The 15,155-nt window shown below is 48.9% G+C and overlaps 1 protein-coding gene across 1 annotated transcript; it reads right to left on the reverse strand.

Moving 5' to 3' along the window:
- Nucleotides 1-3,885: 3,885 nt before the first annotated feature.
- dyrk3 (dual specificity tyrosine phosphorylation regulated kinase 3) lies at nucleotides 3,886-12,947 on the reverse strand. Its single transcript, XM_017416003.3, has 6 exons — nucleotides 12,093-12,947; nucleotides 10,260-10,369; nucleotides 7,142-7,347; nucleotides 6,748-7,045; nucleotides 6,239-6,655; nucleotides 3,886-6,136 (listed from the first exon to the last, which is right to left on the reverse strand). Exons 1-6 carry the CDS (start codon nucleotides 12,133-12,135, stop codon nucleotides 5,405-5,407), a joined length of 1,806 nt encoding a protein of 601 aa, XP_017271492.1. The 5' UTR covers nucleotides 12,136-12,947; the 3' UTR covers nucleotides 3,886-5,404.
- Between the last annotated feature and the right edge of the window lie 2,208 nt (nucleotides 12,948-15,155).

Consider the following 15,155-nt stretch of genomic DNA (forward strand, 5'->3'; position numbering starts at 1 on the left):
TGTGTACAAAGGGACAGAGACTAATGTGGCATTCTCGCCTGCTTCGTACCTCAGCTGTCCCGGTGGAGCGGGGCCAGACGACACACATAGCTCCCGTGTGCCGGTCTGCACTCTCTGACCCGTGTCTGTGAGCCGGACCGGACTGTCCACCCCGACCTGGGGCAAAGGAAACACGCTCAGATGATCCTGTGAGTCCAGCTGAGCTCCAGACAACTCGAGTTTCTCTGCTGGATCACTAAAAGATGTGCTCTAAGGGAATCTGCAAGGCGCACGTTCTTAATTAAGTTCTAACTTACAGCTTTCTAGATGAGTGAACGATTGACGCCAAAACCAGTTCTTTGTTGGTCCTTATCCCCCATGAACCACACATACCAACCTTTTACCAGGCACTTTAATTATACAGTGCTGTGCAGAGGTTTTCAACCCCCCCCCTCCTTCACCCATCAGTATATTTATACTTCGCTGCCTAGGAGCCAGAATTTCTAGTAACCTTTAGACGTGATCTCAGCCAACAGTTCTCCAGACTTTCTGAAGAAGTGTCTCAAAGTCTTTCTTTGGACTTCGGCTGCCTTGTCGCCCGTTCTCTGTCCAAGGCAGCGTTCCATGCGGTGCTCGCCTCAGAGCGAAACGGGGAAAGCGTGCACGTGCGGGACAAAAAGAGACCGTTTCAGGCCTCAAAGCTGTCCGCAGCGGATGAACGATGTAGGGAAACCGTGGTTCGAACAAACAGGAAAGACCTGGGGAGAGATCCGTCATCCTTCAGTGGATGTTTTGTTTTCAGCTCGTGCCGTTCGGGGGACGACTTTGTTGTTTTATGTGTCAAACCCTCTCATTTTCCATCCTTGACGTCTCTGTTTTTCTTGGAGTCAGGCTGCTGGTAGCAAGGAGCCTAACCGTTTTAGTCTGTCGTGTGTCAACAAAATGTCGGTCCATCCCTTGAGTTTAGGAGCCATTTTAGCCTTTTAGCTTAATAAACAAGCAAACCCTTAAAATGATCGAGCAGTGAACTGAAAATGAGTGAGAAAAGCAGCTCAAGTCCAAAGAAGCAAATTCAGAAAGCGTACAATCAAAGGTTTTGGAAAGACTTTTTTCTTTTTTTTAAACTTGGCCAAATTGACCTTTAAATCTTAAAGAAGCAGCCGAGAGCCGTCGAGCACGCGCGGGTTCTCCTAAATAGATCGTCTCCTCACGGCCAGCCTCATATTAGCGCCGCGGAGAAATAATCCAGGAGAGCAGATGAGAGACAGAGACACATGTTTACTCATCAGGCCAAACGCGCCGCACACAGCCAGGTCAAGATTTCTTAACCTGCGTGGTAATCAGAAACCTGTCAGCACCCCCGCCCCGACCCGCTCCACATTCAGGAGCCCAGATCCCGCTGAGGCTCCGGGAGGTCTGCAGACTTGGGACTCCTCCTCGGAGCTTCTCCTTCTGCCAACGGAGGACAGAGAGTGTGGCCTCCTTCAGGAACCGGTGTGTGGGAGTGGAGGTGGTGGCGTGTGCGGGAGCCTCCAACCATATGGTCAGCAGGTGACCGGGTCATGGTCCAATGGGATTGATCTAATTGACTTTTAGCAAACAGGCAAAAACAGCAAACAATATCAGTCTGAAAGGATGTTTGGGGTTAAATATTAAAGAAAAGTCAAGTAAAAATTAAACGCCCGGCAATCCGTCAATTAGACTCTTATCATCTTATAATGAGGGGGACGGCATTAAAGACGTTATCTCATGCAATAATGCCAGACCTCGCATGATCTGTTAGCAGGTGGTGTTGAGGACGACTCTCAGCTACTACCACACCAGGTTTTAGCTCAGTACCTGTAAAACTGATCGCGTTGTTGGCCAGGGGGCCGTCTTGACTTGGGTTCTAGGCGTGCATCCAGCGGTTACTTCCTGAGTGTTTCCATAAATGGGTTAGTGGGGCCTGGGATATTTTGCTAACAGACAAACAGGGTCCACAACGTTAGCACGCTGAGTGTGTGTCGAGGGTGGCTGCCGGCTGCTAACGTACAAAAATCTGAGCCTGATATCGTCAAATCGGGTCTTTTTCTCCAGAGCAAGGCCGCCTAAAGAACCGTCTACAGCAGGTAAGATGTTGATTGTTCGGAGCTTTGAGGCTCTAATACCGTTAGGCTCAACGGAGTCGCCTCTCTGCTCCCACAGATGGTTGTTTGCTCATCTCCTCGGGGCGTTTGAACGACCTCGAGCGAATGTAAAGAAGGAGCTCCACCCAGAAACAAAAACAGAAGGATCCATATTGTTTGATTTTCGTTCTTTTTATTTTTTTTTAATTTAAAGACCAGCTGGTATGTTTAAGAGCCAACATTCTGTAACAAATACCCAACCACCTACTCTGTCTCTCACACACACATCTCTTGTTTTCTGCATGAGGTAATGCTGTTCAACCGGTTTCTCCTCCTCCCCTTTCCTCCTGTCTGTGTGTGTGTGTGTGTGTGTGTGTGTTTACCTGACTTTTCCTCCCCTCCAGGCACCTGCCTGCCTGTAAGTGAAAACACCCACACATGATAAGTCTGCTATCAGTATTAATATTTTCGCAGTCTTCTTCCTCATCACCACGTCACCTTTGTGTAAGTTCCCGGAGCGAGCTGATTTCCCAGACAGGCCGTCCAGTCTTGTTTTCTGTCAGCTCGGCGGTTTGAGTTACACAGGATGACCCAAACGGACACAAAGGTTTATTTCCCAGAGAATCACCTTATTGTGCTCCCGAACTTGCTCTCTCTCTGTCTCTCCACCTCCCCACGACTTAGATCCGTTTCAGGCGTTGCCTCGGGTCAGATTAACATTAAACACCACGTCGTCTGTTTGCTGAGGAGTCCTGCAGCCTCTTGTTGATGTTGACGGCTGTCAGCTTTTTTGTTTTTAATTGTAACTTTTTTGCAACGGTGTGCCTTCTTGACTGGGTCGCCCTTTGGACTGAAACATCACTTCAAATATGACCAGACTATCCCTTTAAATATGTTCACAGAACCTTATAATCGTCACATTTTGTTTGTAAGGAGCTCGACTTTCTTGTATTCTTTTAAGAATGGCTGCTTTTTCCACTCATTTCCGGTCCAGTCCTCGTATCTTCTGTATTCATTTATATATTTAACTAAAGAAAAATAGTAACAAAGTGTGTTTTGTGACAAGTTTGTGACAAAAGCTGATTTCAAATGGTTGTTTTGCGAAGCGGTCTGTGTCAAAACAACACTTTTGTTGTTTGTTTGTTGTGTTAGGGTTAGGGTTAAAAATAGCTCATGAACCACTGGGTGTGTTTTAATGAAACTCTCAGAAATTAATCACTATATTTACATCTATAAGTGATCAATTTCAACCTCATCTGAGATGGAAGATGATTTCAGCTCAGAACGCTGACATTAAAAGGCGGCGGGCGATAGGCATTCCTTCAACGAACTCAAGGCTTTTTATTTAGTTTAATGAGTCTGAAGTCAGAGTTAACAAAAACAAAGATTTAGTAGCTGACATTAAAAGAACTTCAGGTGACCTGGATGTTTTATGTAAGCAAAAAGAAAAAAAAAAATAAAACCAAAACAAAACTAAACAATCCTATGACCTAAGCGGATGCCTAGGAGTCTTTCATCATTTCTCCATAATTATCTTTTGTAACGTTTCGTAACAAGTGGCGGTAACACCAAGCCGCTGATTCATCAGTTTCCCGTTAATCCGCAAAGTTCGCCGACATATCAGCGCCTGAGATCTAGTTCACCCAATTGAGACTACTTCAGTCGGGGCCCGTTGCTGGTGTGTTTTGCGCCTCGGGACGCACAGAGGTGTCAGATGGCAAAAAAACACAGACATGGATCCAGGAGTGAACGTTCACCCGTTCACCCGTTATCAGAACAAAACTCACCCCCAAGCAGCAGGTTTTACTTTAAAACAGTAGTTTTATTTTTTTTTGTAGAAAAAGAAACTATCACAACTTCATTTGATCACTGTACATTTTTTTTTCTCATGTAGTCACTCAGTCTTCTAACAGGCTGTGATCTCATGCTGAACACCGACCCACTGACGCATTAATACACCACCTCTCCTCTCCTCCTGTCACGGTTTACATCCTTTTGAGTGAAAAGCATTAAAAACCACTTCTATGTGTGTGTGTGTGATATATATATATATATATATATATATATATACATACAAAGTTAAAAATCCCTGACGGTGTCACTTAGAAAAAACGAGGGGACAAGAGAACGCACTCTTTAAAAACGGCGTGGTCCATATCAACGTGCACCTGACGCGTCTCCGTGTCTGGTTTGGACAGCACCATAATTCACTATTTATGCAAGTTAAAGAGGTTCCCTGCCCTACATGATGAGACGGAGCGAGAGGAAAAGAGAGAGAGAGAGACGAGGAGAGGGGGGGTTAGAGCCGAGTGAATCTAGGTCAGAATGTGGAGCATGTTTACCCCCCCCCCCCCCCCNAATACTCTCGACAGAAAAATCGTAAATTGCGCCTCTCGCTCTCGGTGGACAGATCTGCGTGCGTGTTCAGCTGGATGTGAGTCACAGTAAAAGGACGTTTCCCTGAGAAACACTTGGTTCTCCCGGTACCTTGGAAACCTCTCTCCCTGTGGCGAGGGGGGCTCCGGTTCAAACGTGACTGGCTCTTCCTGTCTTCCTGGTAGCCCCACGGAGCTAAAGCAAACACACACACACACACATTAACGTCACACGATGAGCTGACATGCAAGCACTGAGGCGGCGGGGGAGGCAGGACAGAAGATCAAAATATGACAAAAATGAATGCCTTTGTCATTATTCACTACAAAAAAAATAAGACGCCAATCCTGTAAAACCAGTTTAAAAGACGTTTACGTCGTGTGCAGAAAAGATCTTTGCCCGGATACTAAAACATGATTCTTTTTTTCGTTGTTGTCGTCCTGATAACTTATTTTCCTGCTAACTAACATGTAAAAAGTATAATCTCTGTAGCCCTTTTCAAGTTTCAAACGTCTGAAAATGGCGGCGTCCTGTGTGAAATGAGTCAAGTGACAGTGCAGGTGTGCTCGAGTATTTGCTTTTGTTTTGTTGTGTTGCTAAAGTACAAAACACTTGTGTGAAATCAAGGTTAAAAACATTTTCTCCTTAACAAAGCTGTCCGAACACACAAGGAAGTGTGTGTTTTTTTAAACCTTTTAAAGCCTTATCTAAAATCAAACCTTATCAACGGGCTGTAAACTGAAACTTTACAGCCCCTGTAAAAAAACAAACAAACAAAACTTTAATGCTCTTATTAATAGTCTTTTCTTGTCTTTGTCTCGCTAATATTAAAAGCAGGAACTGGGGTGTCGACACCTCTCAGTGGGAAACAAATAAAAAGACTTTCTGCGGACTCCTCCTGAGGAGCGCGGAGGCAGGGAGGAGGTTCGGTGGCTCCCTCTTTATTAGGAGACGAGTTTAGGAAGGACTGTGCGCAGAGGTATGGCCTCCCCCGAGTCTCCCATCATGTTGCTCTTCAGTTTGTTGCTGGCAGCCGTGGAGCCCAAGCCCGACCCCCCCTTGGCCAGGATGGAGGGGAAGGAGGTGCTGTGGTGCTCGGCGAGGGGCTTCACAGTGGCCCCGTGGCTCTTCTCTGTCTCCGGTAGGGGCTTGGGAAGCCGGTGGTACAGCCAGGGGTGCCGGAGGGCCTGGCTGGGGGTAAGGCGGGACGAGGGGTCCCAGTCCAAGCACTTCTTCAAGAAGTCAGTAAAGGTGGGGTCCTCGCAGCCCTTGAGCGCCACGCTCCAGTCCTTGCTGCCGGGGGGGCCTCTCGTTTTGCCGCGGCGGGACCGCGAGCCCGTCAGCACGGTGGCCCCCGTCGGCAGGGTGTTGACGCCGCAGTAGCGTGGGTGGCCCTTGGAGTTGATGAAGTTCTTGGCTCTTTTGGCCTGCTCCAGGACCTTCTGCGGGGGCATGCCCAGCAGCTCCATGACGCACGCCAGCTGGTCGCCCTCGTCCTCGCCGGGGAACAGTGGGTGGCCCGTCAGCAGCTCGGCCAGGATGCAGCCGAAGCTCCACATGTCGATGGGGAGGCCGTAGCGGGAGCCGAGGATCACCTCCGGGGCGCGGTAGAAACGGGACTGAATGTAGGTGTAGACCCGCTGGTGCTCGAAACAGCTGGAGCCGAAGTCTATCACCTGGCAGAGGCGAGAAAGAAAACCCCAAAAATGAGAAAACTGAGCAGTGCAGTTACGGGAAGGAAAAGGGTTAAAACCTGTCAGGGGGGCGGACGGCGTTACCTTGATGCCGCTGCGACCGTGCTGCTTCAGCAGGATGTTCTCGGGCTTCAGGTCGCAGTGGATGATCCTGTGCCGGTACAGCGCCTCGAGGCACTGCAGGATGGAGTGGGCAAACTTCCTGACCAGCAGCAGGCTGAAGCCCTGGAACTTGTTGCGCTTGATGAGCTCGTACAGGTTCATGCTGAGCAGCTCGAACGTCATGCAGATGTGGTTGCGGAAGGTGAAGTTCTCCAGCATGTGCACCACGTTCATGGTGCCGTTGCGGTCCTGCTTGCGCAGGTGCTCCAGGATGCGGATCTCCTCCTGCGCTTGCCGGTGGAAGCGCTTCTCGTTGCGCACCATTTTCAGAGCCAGGTGTTGATGCAGCTTGTGATCGTACACTTTAGCCACCTGTCCGAAGCTACCCTTACCAATTATCTGAAAAGAGCAAAAAAAATAAAAAATAAATTAGTTTAACTTAACCGGAGAAATTAACCTATTCAAGTGGCTGCTAACAAAAATCGTCTTACTTTCAGGAACTCGTATCGGTACGCCAGGTGGTCATGGGGAACGTGGATGTAGCCCCCCTGCTCGTCATCATATCCGCAGTTGTTGTTGCCCCCGGTGACGGCGGGCCGCTTCTTGGCGTTGGGTCCCACAAAGTAAATACCGGGGTAGGAGTGGATTTCCGTCTGCTCCAGAGCGGTGAGCTGAGATCGGTAAAGTCTCAGCGCCTGGTCGGGGGTCAGCGGGGCGTAGATCTTCACGCCTGCCTTCCCAGCGCCGTGCGAGCCGGACGAGTTGCTGGAGCCCTTGCTGGACTCGGTGCTGCGGGCGAACACGGCGGATCAACAACCCAATGCTCTTCTCATACATCTTTTTTTTTTTTTTAGAAAAAAAATCCAGACGCTGCGTCTTCCTCACCTTTCCACGCTGTGCTCCTTGGACAGACTGGAGGCCGGCGCCGACTTGGTGGGCGTCTGACCGGCGCTGCCGCCGTTCTGCGTGATCGTCGCAGTTATGGTGTTGATTTTGCGGTTATTGGTCGAGTCCTCGTACAGGTGCTTGACCTTCAGCTGGCCCCCTCGTACGGTCACCTGATCCTTCATTACAGTCTTGTTACTGACGACCTGGAAGGAAGGACAGACGTTTATACCACAGTGTGAACGCACTGAAGGAGCTGTCAGAGACGTCTTCACTCATCTCACCATAATCCACTATAAAGGTGCTTCAGTGGATTTGTTTGTGATCAAAGGCATTTAAAATTCAAATGGCTAGTGAATCTGGTTCAGGCTTTGTTTCCTGCCAGCGTAAACAGCAGCCGACTCTCAGGTCAAAAGCGGGGAACAAGGAAGCGTAGCAAGGCTTTTAGTCGGCGAACTGGGTGAACTGGATTTAAATCGAGTCTGACTGTAAAATGCTTCGGAGGTTATAAACCCACACCCGAGCAGAAGTGATAAGCAGAACCTCTCTGTCCCCGCCTCATTGTTTGATTAACAGCTGCTACAGACAATATCAAAGGTGAAAGCAAACTCTTAGCTTATATCAACACCAGAATCCTCGGTTTGTCAAGTCTGATGTTTAACTTTTTGAAATAATTTGAGTGTTTTTATTTATTTGTTTCTAAAAATGCCTGATACCTGCTGCTAGCTAGAATGTGATCGGGTATCAGCCGTAACGCGTGTACACCCGGAACAAAACGTCACATTACCGCAAATCTGCTCGCAAAACACAAAAGCCCATGTCGCCCGCCATTGTTAAGGGGACTGCAAGAGTTTGAAAAACAAGCCTCGGAGTCTTTCCAGTAACCACAGAGTTTAGGCAACCCCAGGAATTCATTCTTCCTCACTGTCTGCCCTCCTCTTTTCTGGTTCTCACCAGCGGAAAAAACCCCTCCACAAGATTATGGAGCACAGTAAAAAAAGAAAGTCAGTCATTAAAGTTAGATTATACTCCTAGACTATAGAAGCAGCGCAGACATCCTGACAACCTTCCAGCGGAGGATCCCTGACGAGGACGTTAACGTTCCACTCATTTGTCTTTCATACCAACTCTTTTCCCTCCTGCCGGCTGAGCGGTTTGGGAGTGGAGAGCCGATCTAAAGCGAGCGCATCAAGGAACTGGTCTTTAAAAGCAGGTGTTGACGCGTTCCCTTGAAAGAGGACTCGGCTGATGGCGAGGTGTTTGTGTTGTAAGCTTGAGTGCGAAAATAGAGGCGGGGACAGCGGTTTTGGTTTTCCATACGTGTAACTACAGAGCTGTAACTTATCAGAATCCCTTCTGCTGAGCCAGAAGCAGCTGCGTCGCCGTCAGCCGCTCCGCTCACGCGAACACGTGGACGGCGGCACGAAAAAAAAAAAAATCAAAGCTCTCCACGTGTGCGGCGCTGTAACCGCATCGAGCGGGCGACGACTGACTGGTGAAAACCAGATGAAAGTGTTTCAGAGTGTGGGTCGGAACGGGTTGCGGAGGGGGAGCAGATTTCCTCCGCAGGTATTACCGAGGGTGACGAGTCCCCGGTGCAAATCTGTACGCTGCAGCAGATGGAGACAGGCTAATCTCCTCACCGTCAGAGGCACCTAAGTGTGTCTTTCTTTGTCCCTGAGGCACACACAGCGTTCCACAACTCGACACATGTAGGAAAGAACCACCTTCAAGTTGGGTCGGGATGGTAAAACTGACGCAGGCGGCTGCTTTCCTACACCCTCCTTACAGCGCAGAAATGAATTTACCTGTACAGATACAGTCGTCTACAGTCTGTCATATCGACTAGAAGACAGTACCTTTGTGAGCACGACTAGAAGAGGAAACTGGGCCTCTGATGGAGGATTCCACGGGCGTCGGAGACGGAGAAAAGGAGGGAGGCGGACGGGGGGGAGATGTTGATTGGCGAACTTGTTTGTGGGTCACATTTTCAAGCCCAATAAATCTTTACAATATATCAAAACGGCCTTTCTGCTCTGATGTGGCGTGCATCGCTGTTTTTTTTGTTTGTTTGTGCGTGTGTGCACTTTTCTACAGCAGAGGACACGTAAAGAAGAAAAACCAACAAGAAGAAGGTTCTCCAACTGGATCGCAGCTCAGCAGCTGATGAATCTACTGGAACAGAAAAGGCTGTGATGCTCTTAATATAATTTTCTGAATAGAAGACATATGTGGGTCAAACTACTAAAAGGGATAGCTGAGCTCTTGAAGCAGCGCTCTGTGAGAACGTTAAAAACAAGTACCATCTTACCTGTTGTAGATAGTTCTTTGAACAACCTCAGTCTCAATTCTGACTGAAAACATGAGCTGATTAGAGCGGACCGAGAGAGGCCAAAGGTCAACTTCAAACTCAAAAAAATGGTTCATGTAAACACTATATAACAGTCATTCCAGCAGAAATATTATATTCCTGCTCGAGTTGCCCCAGGCTGCATTCGAAGTGCTACAGCTAGACGCTGCTGTTTACACTCGAACAGAAACCTATGTAAATAACCGTGTAATACAAAACCCGTGATGATGCAAAAGCTTGTAAAATAAGCGTTCACATGAACCTCTATGAAACTCCGGCTGCAGTCGGACTTCCTGTTAGCTTGTCAGAATTAAACTATAACCGAGGTCGTTCAAGAAGCTCATCTATAACAGGAGGAATAGTAATTGCTCATAACCTTTCCTCAAGAAGTAGAGGACGCCAAACAGGATGTAAACTATTGGACGGTGCTGTGTGTTCGTGTCCTCTGCGATGTCAAACACTGCTTTAAACTCGTTCTTCGTCCACTTTGCTTTGTCTAATCAGCAGTCGCAGAGAGCTATGACTCTCACATGGCCCCAGGAAGTCAATCAATATCACTTATGTGATCACAGTATTCTCGTGGAGATGAGAGATAAAGTAAGAGATCGACTTCCTAATCAGCAGAGAAGGACCGAAGGAAGGAGGAGGAGGACAAATGTGATGAAGAGACACAGTGTTCCTCTCTGAGGAAAAGGATGTCTCAAGACAAAGTCCCAGCACAGGAAACGGTGTTTAACTAGCTGTGTGTGTGTGTGTGTGTTTACTCACTGTGTGTTTGGGCATCGGGGGCAACCCAGAAGGAGTGTTTGCATCTGCGTCGTCTTTCAGGATGTGGTCTGTCCTCATGTAGGAGTCGTACAGGCCGTCACCGTGGCGCGCTGGAGGGACAGACGTGCGCAAACAAATCAGAGTGATGAACTGAATTCGTAACACACACACAAGGATAAAGGGTTGATGACGATCATTAGTAACATCTAAAGAGTGGATCTAAAGTCTCTCCGTATGATCCCTTGGTAGATTAAAGCAGGCAAAGTCTCATTGATTTTCTCATCAATCCCAAATTTCAATTAAAAAAAAAACAAAAAAAAAAAACGAGCTTGATGCTAAAACAAACGATTTGTCACAGCCTGACAGATCCTTTCAACCAAACCCCAGCAGCCAGTGGGAACGGATGGCTGCCTGCCACCACATTTACAGTGAAAAGGCCATTATTAGCAAATACACCATTGTGTCTATTGTGTTCGATACATTGTATCCTGAGCCAGAGCCCTGACCCGACCAGCTTAGACGGGGCTTAGGGTCCCAGATCGCTAGCGCTGCAAGTGGTATTATTGGCCTAATGGGGGTAACAGATGCCTCTGTGACGACAGCATCTTTCCATCTGTCCATCTGTCCATTCAGGCCAAGTCATTTAAGGCACACGCACCAGGTGTGCTCGCCGTCGGAGCCGGCAGAGATGGATGTGGGGGGGGGGGCTTTTAGCCATTCGGCGGTGCCGGGTTTCACGCTCACCTCTCTTGGCGCGGGCGCTACCCAAACACCTGCAGTAACGTGAGATGACGCAGACTGGGACGGGAGTGGATGGATGAGGGGAGCATTCGGGGCGGTTAGCAGACGACGGCAGAGACAAGCCCATCGGCCGTCTGTTCGTCTCAAACGGTCGTCTTAGCTTCCAGAGCCCGCCGACGCCTCGGTAACAAGACGCCGGGCAAACCTGTTCTCCCCGAGCCTGTTTGTTTGTGAGTGAATAAAAGCCCCCCCACTACCCCCCGGGGTTTTGTTGTAACCATGTGCGGATGTGTCACAGGCCCCGCCGGGTGCTCCTGGACAGATTAGACCTGCTGCCTGGATACATGTGCTCCGCAAACCTGCGCGGCACAGCAACCGGCAGCGTAACACAACGTGACACAGACCCAATCCCTTCCTGCGCAGAAGCTTCAAACCACACCAACACAGCCCGGCATCCACCTGATTACACCTGAGCATGAGGAACCAGGCTGCAGCGAAACATGGGTCATAAAATGTCCTCCACCTCTTCCTGGTACTCCAAGTCTCTCTTTTTTTTAGCATTAACCATAAGTCACAGCTGACACAGAGGCCCTAAAGCAATCCATTTTCTTCCAAACATCCTGGTACACCTTAAAATAAAAGCTGCTGTGGAAAAAAAGGATTGTAAAACAATCACAACCACAATAGTCATGGTGCAAACTCCAAAAGCAGCTAATATCAAGAGACAATTATTGTAAATCCTTACGAGTTGGAGGGGGAAACAAGGCTGCACTTCCTGGATTATGGTCCAAAACCTTTACAACACACACACACTTACACACACAGAGGAGGATCCACGATTGATAAGGAGGCTCAAAGCAAAAGTAAACATGTTTACAGCCTGCATCTTATGAACCTTCAACTAATTCAAAATCTAACATTTACCTGTGGCTCACACTCATGCTTGCAGCTTCTATGTTTTGACATCTAATCTTTTTTTTTGTTGTTTCTCCAGTGTAAACCGAACCCAAGACAAGGAAACATGAGAACACGAACCAAGAATTATGACAAAAAGAACCAAAACAAAAGAAAAACAAACTTTGTTGTGGTTACCTGTTGCTATCGGACCCTCTGGTTTTCTGCTTATTATCATCATAATTGCAATTATTGGGTGATTCCAGCATCCGAAGTAGGAGGGGGGAGAAATAAAAGTCCCAGGTAGATTTGTATAAGAAATTTGAAAATGTTTTCTTATCAGCCGCTAGCTAATTTAGCTAACATCAACTTTTTTTTCGCCTTCAAAGTCCTTCAGTGTTTGTCCGGCTCGAGTTGTGGTTTTATTTACAGGCTTAATTAGCTCTTTTTTGTTGGGTTTTAACAGGGGCTCCGTCCTCCTTTTTATTTTTTTTAATTTATTTGTTATTAAAAACAAAAGCAGCACCGTGTAGCCTCGCTCTCGGTTGTCAGCAGGCAGTGGGGAGGGGGGTCGTTTCCCCTTCAGCTAGCCGCAGAGCTAGCTCGCACAACCGCAACGAAAAAATAGTAAAAAAAAAAACACCACCACCGGTCCGGAGTGAAGCCGCTCCCTCTGAGGGAAAAATAGTTTGAGTCCAGATGTCACAGCTCGCTGGCCTGGCCCTCGTACCCCTCTCCTTTCTCTGACGGTACAAAGAGCCGGTCCAGAGCACCATTCCCGTCCCGGTTTGCTGACTCGGGTAGTTAGCAAACAGCGCTGCTGCTCCCCCAACCCAACCACCGCCACCTCTCTCTCTCCTCGAGCCTCTCCCCCGGGATTATTCGTCCTCCTCTGGGACGGCTAGCTGACAGAAACGGACGAGTTGCACACGAGCCCCATGTCTGGCGCAGGAGCAAGCGGAGGATCCCGTCGTTCCGCCGAACTTTGTGAAATCCCTCCCCGGAGCGGGCTAAGTGTCTTATCCGACCGAGCTGCGCGTTGTTGCTAAGGGCGTCTTCTCCGCGAGCCCGGAGTCAACGGGCGGAGGGGCGGGGCTTGCGGAGCTCCTCCCTCCTCTGCCCGGTAACACGCGGGAACAGCGCCTCCCAGCGGCCTGTCCGGAGCTCTGCAGGGGAGCCCTGCTGGCAGCACAACACGGCTCAGCCGAGACACTCATAATTACAACTTTGAAAGTTTATGATATGTCATTTCACAATTTTTGTCTTTTCTGTGGTGCAAACGGGCTTCCAGCCATTATAGGTTATATTTCTGGTAACCTGTTTTGTTTATATCAATCGCTGCTGTCATAATTAGATGGCGCTACCTTGTTCTTTTGTTTTTCCAAAGGGGTTTTCGACTTTTTCTTCCTTCTGTGACTTCGTTTGCGAATCTACAGTAGCTGAGAAAGGGCACGTTCAGAAATGAAGGCTAACTTTTCAACATAAATTCTTCTAGTCGTTATTTGGTAATAACAGAGACTGTTTTGTTGCGACAGGGGTTCGATTATATCATCACCTCCAGGTAAGAAAGGCCTGTTTTCCCGGGATAATAAGGCATCCAAAGCTGATCAGTACGTGTGCCATTCGAGACAGTCTTCACGAGTCAAAGCAGCCGCACGGACTGATGAAACTGGGTGGAACTAATCTGGAGATGATAATGAACTCCTGATCTCAAGAAACTCACGTCAACCTTAAGAAGTAACTGTAACTACAAGGCACTTGAACACAGGACAAATGACTTTCTTCCATCTTATTGAGGCAGTCAGCCACTCCCGCAGCATGACACTACCGCCGCAGTTTATAAACCCCAAGGATGAGCTGGAAGCCAGCAGTCCTAGCTCTGGCTTCATTAACTCCCTCTGAGCTGAGCTGCAGCTGACGCCTGTATCAGGACCGTGCAGAACTCGTTAATGACTCATTTGTTACTTCGCGACCTGGATAAGAAGAGCTCATTGGCCGGATGTGGCCCGGGGGCCACTGGTTGACAATCCTTGGTGTAGATAATCTGGGTGTTGAAAGAACTCCTGCAAGCTCAGTCCAATCACATACTGTATGCACCAAATGGAGTGCTGTTTTCTGTGAATACACGTGATTTCTTCTGTTAAAAAACACTCAGCAGGTTCTGAACCCGTCGGTGGACACAGGTCGCAGCCACGGCCGCCGTGACGACCTCCTGCACGGACGAAGAGGTCCCGCTGATAAATATTTCAAGCAGATGTTATTTGCGGCGCTCTTCGGGGCGACACGCCGCTCCCGGACTTCACATAGCCCTATGAGGGGAAAACTGGGCCCTGAAACCCGAGAAAGCCACGGAGCTCCAAACGGGGCTGGAAATAGTCCGAGGCAGCGGAGGGGACGGAGGACGGAGGGACAGGGGCGGCGTGAGACAGGGGAGCAGGCTAAAAGCAGAACGGTGAGACATGCTGGGCAGAGGGGGTGAAGCTAATCTTAGCTCTTTCTCAGAGGTGACAAGAGGGTTCTGTCTATATGTGCTGCCATAAATACGCACGCTGACACAGTTTTAGGCCACCCTCTGGCCCCCAGCCAGCACCTCAGCCCACTTTGGCCATGCTGATTATTCTAAGACGGTGGTGCACTGAGGGCGGGGGGTGGGGGGGTGGTGTTAGTGCCCACAAACCCTGTGCTTCTTGCACTTTCCTTAAAAAAACTAAACAAAACAGAAGTTTGAGGTGTCAGTGTGCACAGATGGTGCTTCCACAGCTGCAGCGGGGGCCACAGGGCCAGGTGCGGAGCTACACCTACAGGGTCTCGTGGAGGAAAAAAGACGGGGGTGGGGCCCCCCGGCTGTATTTGGTCCTAAACCCTGTGATGGACACCCACACCTGGGGGGGGGTTTACGGGGGCCCGACACCACGCCGTGAAAGAGCCGCTCCTCCAACGCCGAGCAAAAAGACAACAACGGTCTGCAGGGGAACGCGAAACGGAGCGCCTGCTGCTGCAAAGCCCAAACACCGACGGGGACGCAAGGCTGCAAAACAAACACACACAGCTGGGAGCGGGAGTTTAGATCAGGTCTCGCCCAGGGGGGGAAATTAAAAAATTTGTCCACCAGCCATAGTAGCTGGTGGACAAAATTTTTTACCAGCCACTCAAATATTTTACCAGCCACTATTTTTTGTTGTGACAAAAAGTAATTTCATATGATGATGATGATGATGGAGGTGGGTGGAAGCAGTTGTGGTGCCTTACAAGCTGAACAAC

The sequence above is a fragment of the Kryptolebias marmoratus genome, linkage group LG4 (assembly GCF_001649575.2).
Source record: "Kryptolebias marmoratus isolate JLee-2015 linkage group LG4, ASM164957v2, whole genome shotgun sequence".
Taxonomy (NCBI): Eukaryota; Metazoa; Chordata; class Actinopteri; order Cyprinodontiformes; family Rivulidae; genus Kryptolebias; species Kryptolebias marmoratus.

Excerpts from the sequence above, each read along its gene's own strand:
- dyrk3 (XM_017416003.3), bottom strand. The coding sequence starts at position 12,135 with ATGATGATAATAAGCAGAAAACCAGAGGGTCCGATAGCAACAG. Across the intron at positions 6,656-6,747 it reads ACCGATACGAGTTCCTGAAA|ATAATTGGTAAGGGTAGCTT; the intron begins GTAAGACGATTT and ends TGCTCTTTTCAG. Across the intron at positions 6,137-6,238 it reads ACGGTCGCAGCGGCATCAAG|GTGATAGACTTCGGCTCCAG; the intron begins GTAACGCCGTCC and ends CGCCTCTGCCAG.